Below are 12,533 nucleotides of genomic sequence, written 5' to 3'. Positions count from 1 at the left end.
GCTGCATCCCCTGGATGCAACTACTGCTGAGGCCAGGCGACCTTACAATGTATGTATATTTTAGAATGAGTCCCTTAATATTTCACCAGACACCCCCCCAAACATTTATTAAGTCATTTTTTTATTGGCCAAAACCCACCAACCATCGAGTAAGTTAATCTACTCAATCTACTCTCATGACACTTTAGTAAATGACATTACAAATAAAAAGAATGTCAAATATATCCATATATTCATGAATGTCCAGTAAACTCGGTAAGTAATAAAAAAAAAAAAAATCCATTTACTGATTTCCTTGGACAAACACTGTATAACTCACAGGAGAATTTACCAAGAAAACATTATTCAAGTAACTTTATTAGTAGGACTATATGCTTTTTTATTTCTGCCAAAAAATTCTTTATCAAGACTTTCAAAAGTGTGTAGGGATCTAAAATGTATTTGTACCTCTCATGAGGTTATCAAGGCATTAAAAATCCTGGGGGCAAAACTCCCCCTGAATTTGATATTCTTGTCCTTGAGAAATAGATCAGTATGTGGCATCCTACTGAGGCAACCTGAAGTGATTTCCACAGCTGAAGTTACAAGAAAATTATTAGGAAATCTCATGCATGCGTGTGCCTGTGTGTGAGTAAAAGTTTCTTAAACTTTCAGCTTATATTTTCCATTCTTTGGTCTATGAAACAAGGAAAGAGATTTTTGTTCTTCATTTTGCTTTTGAGGCAAGAGGTGTTTGGGGAATTTTTTTTTAATACACTGAAAAAAATCTTAGAAATATATAAGCTATATAAGACCATCCTAGAATATTCTCTTCTTTTCCCATTTTCAATCACTTTTAAACAATTAACTCAAATCGTCTCAAAATTCTCAAATAAGATCCTGAAGTAATTGGGAAAAGAAAAAAAATGAAAAGACAAACTTGCTCATATCATTAGTGTTATCTACAAACTTCTGGCTCACCTGATTCTAGAGTCTTGGAAACAATAAGCTTTTTCTCAAAGCTGTGGACAACTACTCCTTTCCACATTCTCCTAACTCAAGATCTCCCGATAGAAATTTCACTCTGGAAGTTTGTGTACAATATTTGCAAATAGAAAATGTTTTAGCCCTTACCATCTTCTTTAGTGCGGGTGAAAATTTGTTCACTTCTCACTCCATCTCCAGCTCGTGTAAAAGCCAACACTTGAATGCTGTAGTTGGTGTATTTTTCCAGGCCGTCAAGCTCTAGGGATGGCTGTGTAGTAGTGACATTCTTTATCTCTCCTAACTCTATACAATAAAAAAGAAATTCAGTTATTGCCAAGTTCAGTCTTCTCCCAACTATTGATACCTCCTGTGAAAATTCTGGGGATTAAAAAGTGTACCAGAGAAGTAACGCTTCATTATTATAAAATAGCAATGAATTATAATAAATTCAAATAAATTCCTTTGTGCCTCGACTTCTTACCATTTAAAGCAGACCCAGTATTCATCTTCAAACTTCTTTTTTGGCAAATTTTTTAAATACGGGGAAGAGAATTGAAAATTTCTGCAAGTAATAAATTTTTTCATAAAGACTAGATATCAAGAATATTATCGCAAAACATTCCCTGAAGCAAAAATGAGAAAGTCAGTTATCTTCAAAAAGATTTTCTCGTTTTGAGAAAGACCATTTCTCATATGGAAAACAAAAAAGAAAAAGGCCCCCTTATTTTAAAATATGTACCAAGTGCTGCTGCAAAGCACTTGATGGCAGTAATACCAGCTAACAACAGATTTAAACGCAATAAAACCAGATTTACTTGCAGAAAGATGATGCACTTCATATGAATCTTTTTCTCAGCAAGCTAAGAAGTACAACCCATATGGCAAAAAACATTTAAACTTATTCAGGGCAGAAAATAAAGCCGAACAAATGAAGAAAATCCATTTTTAAGCACTGTATGAACATCATCTTTTTTTCATCATGTTGTAGGACATACCATAGCAGCTTAGACGTGCATTGATAATATTCGCATCTGATCCAAAGATTACAGGCATTACTGAAAACATTTAGTTTTATGCCTGTCATGTCTACATTTTTATGCATGCTTCTCATATATTTTTATCTTTATTTGTAAATGCACATAGAAATTGGTGGTTTATTTCCAAATATTTTTTACTCTAAAATTACCAGCAATAACAATGGGCCTCTGGGTTACATTTCCACTCCAATTTCCCTTTGCCAGAGTAACAGAGGTCAGAATTTGCAAGATAATTGCATATTAGAGTGAACAATGATCCTGATAGTTGAAATCAAAAGAAGAGAGAGAGCTCATTGGCTTACAGCTGTGAAATTCAGCAGGGCAAACAGGAATAAAGGCATGTGCATCTCAAACCTACTAATATTTAATTTACAGGAAAGGCCCATATGTAGAATTATCATCATGTGACAAATTGCAGACTGCTACGGTACTTAATTTCTCCTTTGATCATTTCACTCATTCTTTGCTCAGAAATCTATTTCTCTGGAGGTGTTTAAGGCCAGGTTGTATGGGGCTTTGAGCGCCCTGATGTAGTGGAAAGTGTCCCTGCCCATGGTGACAGGATGGAACTAGATGATATTAAGGTCCCTTCCAAACAAAATCATTCTATGATTCTATAATTCCCTAGGAGTTATGCTAAGAATACAAAACATACATAAAACAGAAGAGGCTGGAATGAAAATAACAAGCTTTTTCCAGAAATGTTTCCTTCTTTTGCCTTCAGGTATGGAGATGAAATGCATCCTGACAAAATATAAGCAATAACCTCCTAAATGGGCAACTAGCTAAGCTAAGCTAAGTCAACCAAATTAAAATAAAACATAAGACTGGGCAGGTAAGTTTGAGGTTAGGATCATCAAAGAAACCTGCTGAACATTGTAACCAAGATGAAATTTGCTCAGGTCATTTTGAGTACTATGGCAGGTCCATGGAGTTTGGCAAAACTACAATGGAAGGCTTCCCCAAGGTCACCTTCAGGCAGCTTTGGAATGTATGCCGCTCTGTTAAAGCTCTACAGAAAATGGCTTCCTTCACAGGTAGATGAAACTTTCTCTAAACCAAAGAGAAAAGGAAGTACAATACCTTCACAGCAGGAAGTAAATTATATAAAGGCCACATATGGTTGTTACTCAGTAATAACTTGATTTCCCTCACCTCCATCCAAAAGATTGGCCCAGTAGATAACTCTGAATCCTTGCAGAATCCCATTCAGGGTTTCTTTCGCCAATGTTGACCAAGAAATAGAGATGGTTTCTGGTGATGTGGCAGTGGCTTGCACATTCCCTGGAGGGCAACTGGGCACTGGAATAAGGTATTCATAATTTTTAACTCAGTGAATACAACTCAGTATTTATTCTTTGCCTACACTTTAATTTTCATTACCATCCCACCACCAGTTATCTAATTAGCAGTTACACACTACTAATAATGCAAAACTTTTATGGTTGCTACAGCCCACATGTTTCTGCAAATGCAGCTGTTTTCCATGGAATGACTTTTGATGTGCTGCTTCCCCACTTGCTGACTAGTCTTTTAATAGTTTTTTTGTCACGTGTTTTGAAAGAGAAATGTGTCCTAGTGCTGAAATATACAGAATATTCTGTAAGCAATTTAATATATTTTTTTAAAGTTTGCAGCCACATTGCCAACTTTCTGGACAATCTTAATGTCCCTCTAAAATTGGTGGGGTGGAAAGCAGACACTTCTTTCAAAAGTATTGAAAAAAAATGTTCCTAAATATTTTCACTGGCATTTAGAAAAGCTGGAAAAAGTCAGCCAAATCTAAGGCATTTTCTGTTGGCCACTTAGTGTCAAAGAAATACAGCAGTATTAGTAGCTGGCATTGCTTTTAAAGCACATGATATCTTTAATTCTGAAAGGCACCCAAAACTGGGTAATGATCAAAACAAAAAAGTTGCCAGGGAAAGTGAGCATGGTGGATTCTGAAAAAAAAAAATAATATTTATTATAATAAAAAATATATGCACATGTGGATATGCTGACTTCTGTGGTCTTGTGGTGATCTGCCTAGGCCGAGAAACATTTAGAGTAAATGAAAAACATCAGCCTTCCATGAAGCATATGACTCAAAATCTGTAGCTCTAGAGAATTTTAGATGTGTGCTCTTCCATTTCCCCATGTAAAAAGGCAGATTCCTCGCTAGCACTGATCTCAGTGCACTGATAACAATTTACAGTAGCTGAATATTCTTTTGGACTTCCATACTATAAAATATTTGGCCTCTTTTTGGATAGGGAAGTATTCTCTTTTTCCACTAGAGGACTCCCTCTCATTGTCTGAGAAGTGCTTTTTATGCAGTTTGAAAAAAAAAAAAAGAATTATCTAAATTGGTCCTTGGATCAGACAGCTTGAATTTTGTCTGAAATAACAATGATTTTTATCTCATTAGTTTGGATATCCTTGAAAAAAAACACATTTCTCTTTAAGCTGACAAGATAAGGGTTTGTACAGTACAAAAGCTCTAGGTTTCACAGCAAATTCATTTGAAAACAAAAGAAAGTCAACAAAATCAAGTCTCACTTCACCTTCCAGACTTGTGCTTCTTAGCATCTCAAATCTATGATGATATCATTATGAAGTCATGATGAGATCACAAAATTACAAACACGTGAACACGAGAACAATAGGCCTCTTAATAAAGGGTAAGGTCTTAGTCAGTACCATTCACAGTAGGGTATATTACACTAGTAGAGTTATATTTATTTACCTGGATGATTCTGCATCTCTAGCAAAGAAAATTGTATATGCTCATTGACCAGTCTCTTTCCATCCAGCCATCTACTGTATCGAACACCTGTAAAGTCTGATCTATTATCCTCACAGTAATAATCAGTATTAGAGCAATAAATGTAACAGTGTAAAAAGAAATAAACAATAGTATATCCCATGATAACTGTTTGCATTAGACATACCATCCTCAAGAGTAGTGGTGATGATTTCCTGAGAAGAAGGTCCTATTCCAGCCCGGTTACAAGCCTGGACTACCATGCCATACTGGGTGAATTTTTTGAGGTTATTCAGTGTATAAACTTCACTGTCCCCAGTGGTATCGATACTGATGATGTTGAACTGGAAATTACCCCCTGCACTGTACTCCCGATAACCTATCTGGTACCCACGTATAATGCCATTTTGCAGGTGCTTCTTTGGAGCCTAAAGAGAAAATGAAAAATTACACATTAAGTATACCTCCAAAGTCAAGTTGTTCCACTTACGATTTTTGAAATATATGAAAAATCAAGTTCTTTTCCTACCAAATGCAAGTCTATTTCTAGGTAACAATTCAAAAATACTCCCTGCACATGAAATAGTAAATTTTTACCATGATGTATAATTTTCAGGTAGTGCTTGTTCTAATTTGTGCATTCCCATGCTAAAAGAAAGATAAGGATATCTCTCATAAGGAGATATTCTCGAGTTATAATTTGAATTTAAAATGTTTTGTTCTCTTATTAAGTGAATCAAAAGTGAGTTGATAAGGGTATACTTGCATTACAGACCTACCCTTTACTACTAATTGTGATTTTGCCAGAAGCCCCTACCATTCACTTGCTAGATCTTTAGTAAGGCATCTATGGTTCTGTTGAAGGCAGTCAGATAAATTTATTCAGCTGGGTGCATTAATTTTACGCTGTGCTTTGAAAAATGCTTCTGTTCATTCCATGTGTGGTGTGCAAAGATGATTAGATAATGAGTGCTGAAGGCAATAATGAATTGGAAAGCAGGGATTTGCATACTGAATAGCTGCTAAAACAAGGTGTACAATATCTGGCATTCAAGAATATGGACAGTACAAAATGGCTGGCCATAATTATGTACGGTATTTCTCAGTCACAATGCAAGATTCCTTGTACCTGACTAGTGGAAATGATTTCTGTACTCTGCAGTATAAAATGTAGAACAGGTTAAAATTAGAAGTTAGGGTGAAACCTAATTTCTGTCAATTATAATTGACATAATAATAATTTCTGTCAATAATAATTGACAGGAATACCTATTAAAAATCCATTTTAGAGGTACAGGACTAATTTCCGTATGTGGTAATGTTCCTGTTTGATTTTCTACGCAAATGAGGTACAGTTAACACAAACATTTTAAGGCACAGTTTTTAATCGATGCAAAAAAACTTTTTCAAATCCTCAAAACTTCTTTCAAATTCCTACCAGATGCCCATAAGCTCATCTCTTCCACTGACCCATAAAAGAGGACTGTGATGCTGTTTATTGGCAATGAGTTAAACCAGCAGAGGCAGCAATTTCTGTTGTTACTACAGCCCATGAAATATACTGAAGAACACATTCTCAAGAAGAATGCTCTTTTCTGCCACAGGATCTACCAGTTTCAGTGAGTTTATAATCCACTGGACTAAAGTCTCGCTGGAGCTAATAAAACCAGCATGAGATTTGCCTTTCATCCACTGCCAACAAATCATTGCTCTGCCAAAAAAACAGTACCCTCTCTGTGTATAAAGCGTATCACTGGATGGATCTGACTGATTGAATTATCTCTTAAGATGCTTTATTTTTTTTTGCTTCCTCCTGCCTTCAGAAACAGCAACAAAACTTGAAGCAAGGATATAATTTCCACTACTGCTTCAGTTCCTCTGGTACCAATAAAATCTCTTCCAGATGTGGTGCTGTCCATTCAGATGTAGATGACTGAATTAGGAGATCAGGTCCTGAGTGCCTTGTAAAGCACACGGCAGGCATTAGAATTGTGTCTTTGAAATCTAACGGTTAGGTTGTTCCCTGTTTGAATATTTTTGTGTTTTATTGTCAAAAAAAAACCCCAGCTTCTTCAGAAACATGTAGGTCTTTGTAATCAAAACACTTTGTTTGCAAATGAGTTACCTATTCTGACAATTCCATGGATTCACAATCTTTAAATGACTGCAAAAGATGGGTTTTTTTAAGTTGAACTGTGGGGTAGAAACTAAGGCCAGATTGGTGTTTTTTGTTTGAGATTAAAATATCTTCATACGATGAAGCTGTTTCATTCAATTCAAGAATAAAATAACTTTAGCACATTTAAATAACTAAATATTTCAGTGGTGAATTGTTTCATTAGTTGAAGTATTTAAAATTCTGTTACTTGCCATGGCTCATATATTTATATATGCACTGTTGATGATAAGAGGCAAAAAGACTGAACTAATATAATCTAGATATTTCAAATTGACTAACAGACAAACAGTTTGGACAACGTGACAGTCAACTCAAACAACTGTTACTAGAGGGGCACTGTTACACATCTGAAGATCTAAATCATCTCCTAGCTAAAGGCTGTGACTGGAACATTCCCATGAGTTACCACGAATGGCTTTTCAACAAAAATTGTTGCCACAAACACACATCACACACAGAAATCACAAACATGCGTAAGACACACAGACCAAATAATGTAGTACATGTATTGTTTTGTGAATGGCATACACTGTCTACTGTCACATACATTAAGATGCTGTATGTGTGGACAGTAAGAGACTGTAAGGCATGAACCAAGAAAAAGTAAGCATACACCTCATTCGTAATAGATTACAAAAGCATATAGCACATATATTGGAACACATATACTGTAAACCAGATGGAATGTAATCATAAAACTGAATCATGCATATATTATAGATTGAAATGTTCTCAAAGCAGGACTATAGTCAGAATATCCCCTTCACTGGGAATACTGTGATTATATACTTTCTCATTTTGAATTGGAATAAAATAGCAAATTTTGCATTTTTCATGAAATAGCTTCAGAATTGTTATGGGTCAAGGGATTTTTTCTTTAAATAAAATACCAACGTATTACTTTTTTCCCCCACTTTGAAACATTTTGCAATATAAGTAAAGCTCAAAGTCACTTCAGAACAAAGCACTGAAATGTACTGCTCCACAAAACTTAAAATGTTCCTTGTTAGTATCTACATTTTTCATTTTGGGTTGACTTTTTGCAAAATAAATCATATTTGATATATATGCCTCCTAGTGTACAGACACATTTTTGGTAGAAAAATCAGTGAATCAACATTTGTCCATGACTAAGTGTTCATGGGGAAAAATATCATTAACCTTGTCAGCAGTCTTTACTTACATTATTAAAACGTAAGTTGCAGTCCATGATCTTACTGCTTATCTCATAAAATTACATACTCGTAAAACATGGTATCAATGACTTCTGTGAGGTAAGACATTTTATAGTTGTCTGCATGCATATATGCATAAAGAGAAGGAAGATTTCTCATGCCTAATTTTAATGAGTTCATTTACCTTGTAAAGTACTACAAGAGAAAAATAATGAAAATATTCATGCGCTTTGCTAAATGAGAATTCTTGTTTAATTCCCATTCTCTCTGCACCATTTTAAAACCTCAAAAGCGCTGAGTATTATTTAAAAATTCAATATGAAACCCAATGTTCTATGTGGACACAAAGAAATGGAATTGAATAGATCATGGGCCTATAAAATTTTACTTAATTAGGGTTTTCTAAAAGCGGTCTAAGAGAAACTTTAAAGGAAGATTAATGACTGTAGCAAGCTGTTGAAATGGGACGTAATACAAGATGAAAATAACTGATGTGTTATTCTCTGCTCCTTTTGTTGTTATTAACACTGTCTGTATTTAAGTGAGATATGACAACTTTACATATAACTATGGCTCTCAACACAATCCCTTTTGTCAAGTGTCATCACAGATTTTCCTGGAAAAAGATTCATACTTCAAAAATAAAAGTGATCGGGTTATTAGTGAGTTTAATTTCTTCCTATTTTGCCTCTATGACAATACAGGATTGATCTCATGGGCTACGCATTTATTCTTAAGTTCTTTGTAGTGCATAATGAAATGAGTGAATCCTGCACAGCAGTGCATTGTAGGGACCTACCAAAAAGTCAGGATTCAGCATGGGACTGAACTATAATATGTCTATGGGACCATCTTAAAGGACCTTTTAGAGAAATGGACTAAAACTGCTCTGGCCAGGAGACAACTGTGATAAATCAAGGGAAGTAAATGGCTCACTCCTGGTTTGGGATTTCCTCATTAGGGGGACTTATTAATCGCTTGTTACAAATTTTCATTTAGGAAATAATTCTAGTAAAGGTAGGACTACACAAGCACTAACTTTTCAGGAAGGCAGCTCAGTGACTTTATTTTGTCTGCAAAGGAGCTTCAAGGCAAGGAAAGCAATTAGGTTTCAACTATGTCTAGCACTACAGAGAAAAATAGCACCCATCAGATGAGCTAACCTACCAGCAGATAAAGCAATGACTGCAAATCAAGGCAAAGAGTTTTCAAGCTGAGCACAACGGGATTTGACAGCACAAAGATCACAATGAGCATAAATTCAGTGAAGTGCCAGTGGTGCCTTTTGCTGTCTTTCCTTTCACAGGGAGACTTCCAGAGTTTCTGCTGCTTGGATAACAGCACCTCATGGGGTCTTGTGTCATGATGAGGCTATACACTACTGCTGGCTAGAGCCAGCCACATCTTCCTAGCACTTTGCTAGAGGACATTGCTACAGAGCCTCTCATGCTACTTGACCACAGACACTCTTGGTCAATAAATTAAACATTTAACAGATTTAACAGAGACCGTGTCTACAAGAATAATCTTGAAGGTTCATAGGAGACTGATTATTCATTGGAGACTGGGTGTGCAGTCTTAACGTGCAATCCACAACAAACTCCAAATATCTAGCTAATAAAAAAATGTTCATGCATAGAGGCTTGGAGGTTATATTTGACTTGATCCAATGGCAGCTACACTTCTTGAGTGCTTTAAAAAGAAACCACTAATTAAGCATTTATTTCAGTTACTGAGAATCATTGTACACTCTGTATTGCTTCAATAGCTGCTTTCTTTGCTCTACTAACTGTGTGCTGCATTTAAATTTATGCTTCGTGTATGCCTTTTATTAGTACAGTTTCGTGTTCCACACTAACCACCAGGTAAGCCTGTGGCTAGTGACTACATGCCTTTTGTTTTTTGGAAACCACTTAATGAAAACAAACACTGATATAAATTTAAGATGTGGATGAGATCCAAGAGTCAGCGCTGTATTTGTGACCTACGCATAAGAAGTCTGATAAAGACTACTGCTTTTGGAGGAGCTTAATACTGAATATCTCATCAAAATAGAATTTTTATTGCAACATTTTTAAAGTGCCATTGAACTACTCAGAAAATCTTGACAGCTGATGTTCCTCTGTAGTAGTTGGACATCTCCTGCAGCCCACCTGCACTGTACAGAGATTGTGCATTGTAGAAACCTGTCTTTTCAGGAATAATCTCAACATTAACATAGGATCGTGTTGGTTATTTATTGCATAGATAAAATAAATAAATAAGTAGCTTACAGTTATTTGTATGGTTAAGCAACAGCTCATTGTTCCTACGCTAACTTTCTGGACGGAGTCCATATCACGGGACAAAATATACATCATCCACATTTGCAGGAGTAACTGATGTCGTGAGAGAAATTGATGACTATTATGCCACCATCCTACTCTAGCATTTAATACTACATATTTCAGAATCTTAAATATGTGAAATTATCAATACAATGTTGAAATTGCGATTCATATTGACATTACACTACTGTAATTAGACAACTTCATTCTGTCTGCCAAAATGTACAAGCAGTATATAGCACAAAAACATTTGAAACACTGTTTTAAGTACCTCTGATATCATACCAAAAGAGTTTAAAACATTCTGTGGTTCTCAAAACACTTAGCAAAATATGGAAAAACGTAACTGAGTCACAAGACTCATTATAAATATTAAATAATATCAATTGCTGATATTTTTATATCAGATGCTCTGATTCATCAATTCTCATGGACTATACTGAAACACTATATTCTCTTTCTATGCAGACATGCCCTCATTTAAGGCTTTGTCCCAAAGTCCATTGCAACAGGAAAAAACTCCCATTGGATCCAATGGTTTGGGGCAAAAATTTGGGGTGAAATTCTGTGAGTGCACATAGCCTTATCTCTGAAATCAGAAGGAAGTAGGAAATGTTATTGTCATCAGTACAGGCAAGCAGCTGCTGCTACTACTCTTCAATGGAAAGGTTCTTTCTTTGCTTAATTCACCAGTCTTACTGTCCAATATAAGATTTGTTGGCAAAGGTGTCTGCAGGGTCTCTCCCAAATAAAATAACTGATCCACAGTTTTTAGACTACTCCGAATGGAACCTCCTTGAATGTACCAAAACACCATCAAAGTCTTATATTCTTGGCTGCATACATTTACCTTCCAGGTGACCCTAATGCTTTGTGAAGATATTGGCTCAAGCTGGACATCCTGAGGTGGACCATCAGGAGCTGCAAAGAGAGAACAGAGATGGATCAAAACTGGCCCTCACAGCACACAGAATTCATCGCTTTACATGGTACGTCATCAATTTAATACATTGGGATCACATAAATTTGGACTGAGGCAATGTCGTATGGAAAAGTGAAGACACCACTTCATCAAACAAAATCAGAGCCTGGTATTGTCTTTATTCAGGTGTCATCTGTGGCCAACAGTGACATACAATACATGCCAAAACATAGCAACCTGACAAAAAAAGTAAAGGTGAACAATAGTGACCTGTTTTGTGATAGGTTCACAATTCTATTTCTGTTTTGTAAATAGGCAAGGCATATTTTCAGCAGTCAGAACCCTGCAGGTGATAGAAAGCCAGCAGAACCCATTTGAAAGCAGCTGAGGCAGGAGTTCCTCATCCTGACATCACAATCTCACAAACTTTCCAGTGGCATCCCCTTTGTTCACCTGAGACTGAGCATATTCAGTCAAATATCAAACATTTTATACTCCTCCTGCACACTTTACCCTCTCTCCCTCCCCGGTGTATCTCAGCCTGAAAAAAGTCTCAGCCTGCGAAAAATCACACTGCAGCTCCTGTCTGAGCCAGGAGAAGCTTCATTTACTATTGATAGGCTGCCAAGGGTGCACATGATGCTTTAAAGGCAAATGAAAAAAAGGAGATCCTGAGTCTAGGAGAACCTACTTGTCAACTGGGCAGCTACAAAGCAGACTGAGACTCAGCTGGGATTGAATGGAGAGGTGTGAAGCGAGGTAAATCATTGTACAAGAAAGATCTGAAGAAAGGAATGGAGTAATCTTGAGCTGCTGTAGAGGGTTCCCTTGGTGCAGAATATGGCCTCAGTAAAAGGTATTAAATTAAGTTTAATAGCATGACAATGGAAGTAAAGCAATAAAAAGGGTGAGATGGGGCTGTTAGAGGTGGAGCAGCAGTAAATGACAGCTGTGGTGAAAGGAACGAGAACATTTTGCTTTAACTGATGAAAGCAGAGACACCCAGAATACAGTCTATAGTATGCTTAAGTTATTAAATATGCCCTATTCTGTGTCATTCTTGACTGCCCTTCATATTGAAAATTTCCAAAGGTCGAAAAAACTTAATTTCAATATCCCTTGCATAAACGTACAGGAAGGAGAAGAGGAAAAAAATCCACCGGCAAAAATGAGCTCTCAAT

General features: G+C 36.2%; 1 protein-coding gene across 2 annotated transcripts in view; it reads right to left on the bottom strand.

Annotated features, from left to right (window-relative positions):
• DSCAM (DS cell adhesion molecule) overlaps nt 1-12,533 on the bottom strand; it is a 460,069-nt gene that overhangs the window by 86,568 nt on the left and 360,968 nt on the right. For both annotated transcript variants that reach the window (XM_054085418.1, XM_054085408.1), the window contains exons 16-19: nt 11,281-11,351; nt 4,937-5,177; nt 3,159-3,305; nt 1,114-1,269 (exon numbers count right to left, since the gene is read on the bottom strand). In XM_054085418.1, coding sequence (XP_053941393.1) covers nt 1,114-1,269; nt 3,159-3,305; nt 4,937-5,177; nt 11,281-11,351 — 615 coding nt within the window. The remainder of the gene's footprint in view (nt 1-1,113; nt 1,270-3,158; nt 3,306-4,936; nt 5,178-11,280; nt 11,352-12,533) is intronic.

The sequence above is a fragment of the Cuculus canorus genome, chromosome 1, assembly GCF_017976375.1.
Source record: "Cuculus canorus isolate bCucCan1 chromosome 1, bCucCan1.pri, whole genome shotgun sequence".
Lineage (NCBI taxonomy): Eukaryota > Metazoa > Chordata > Aves > Cuculiformes > Cuculidae > Cuculus > Cuculus canorus.
The sequence above is the reverse complement of the archived record's forward strand: the minus strand, read 5'-3'. Positions and strand labels throughout refer to the sequence as shown.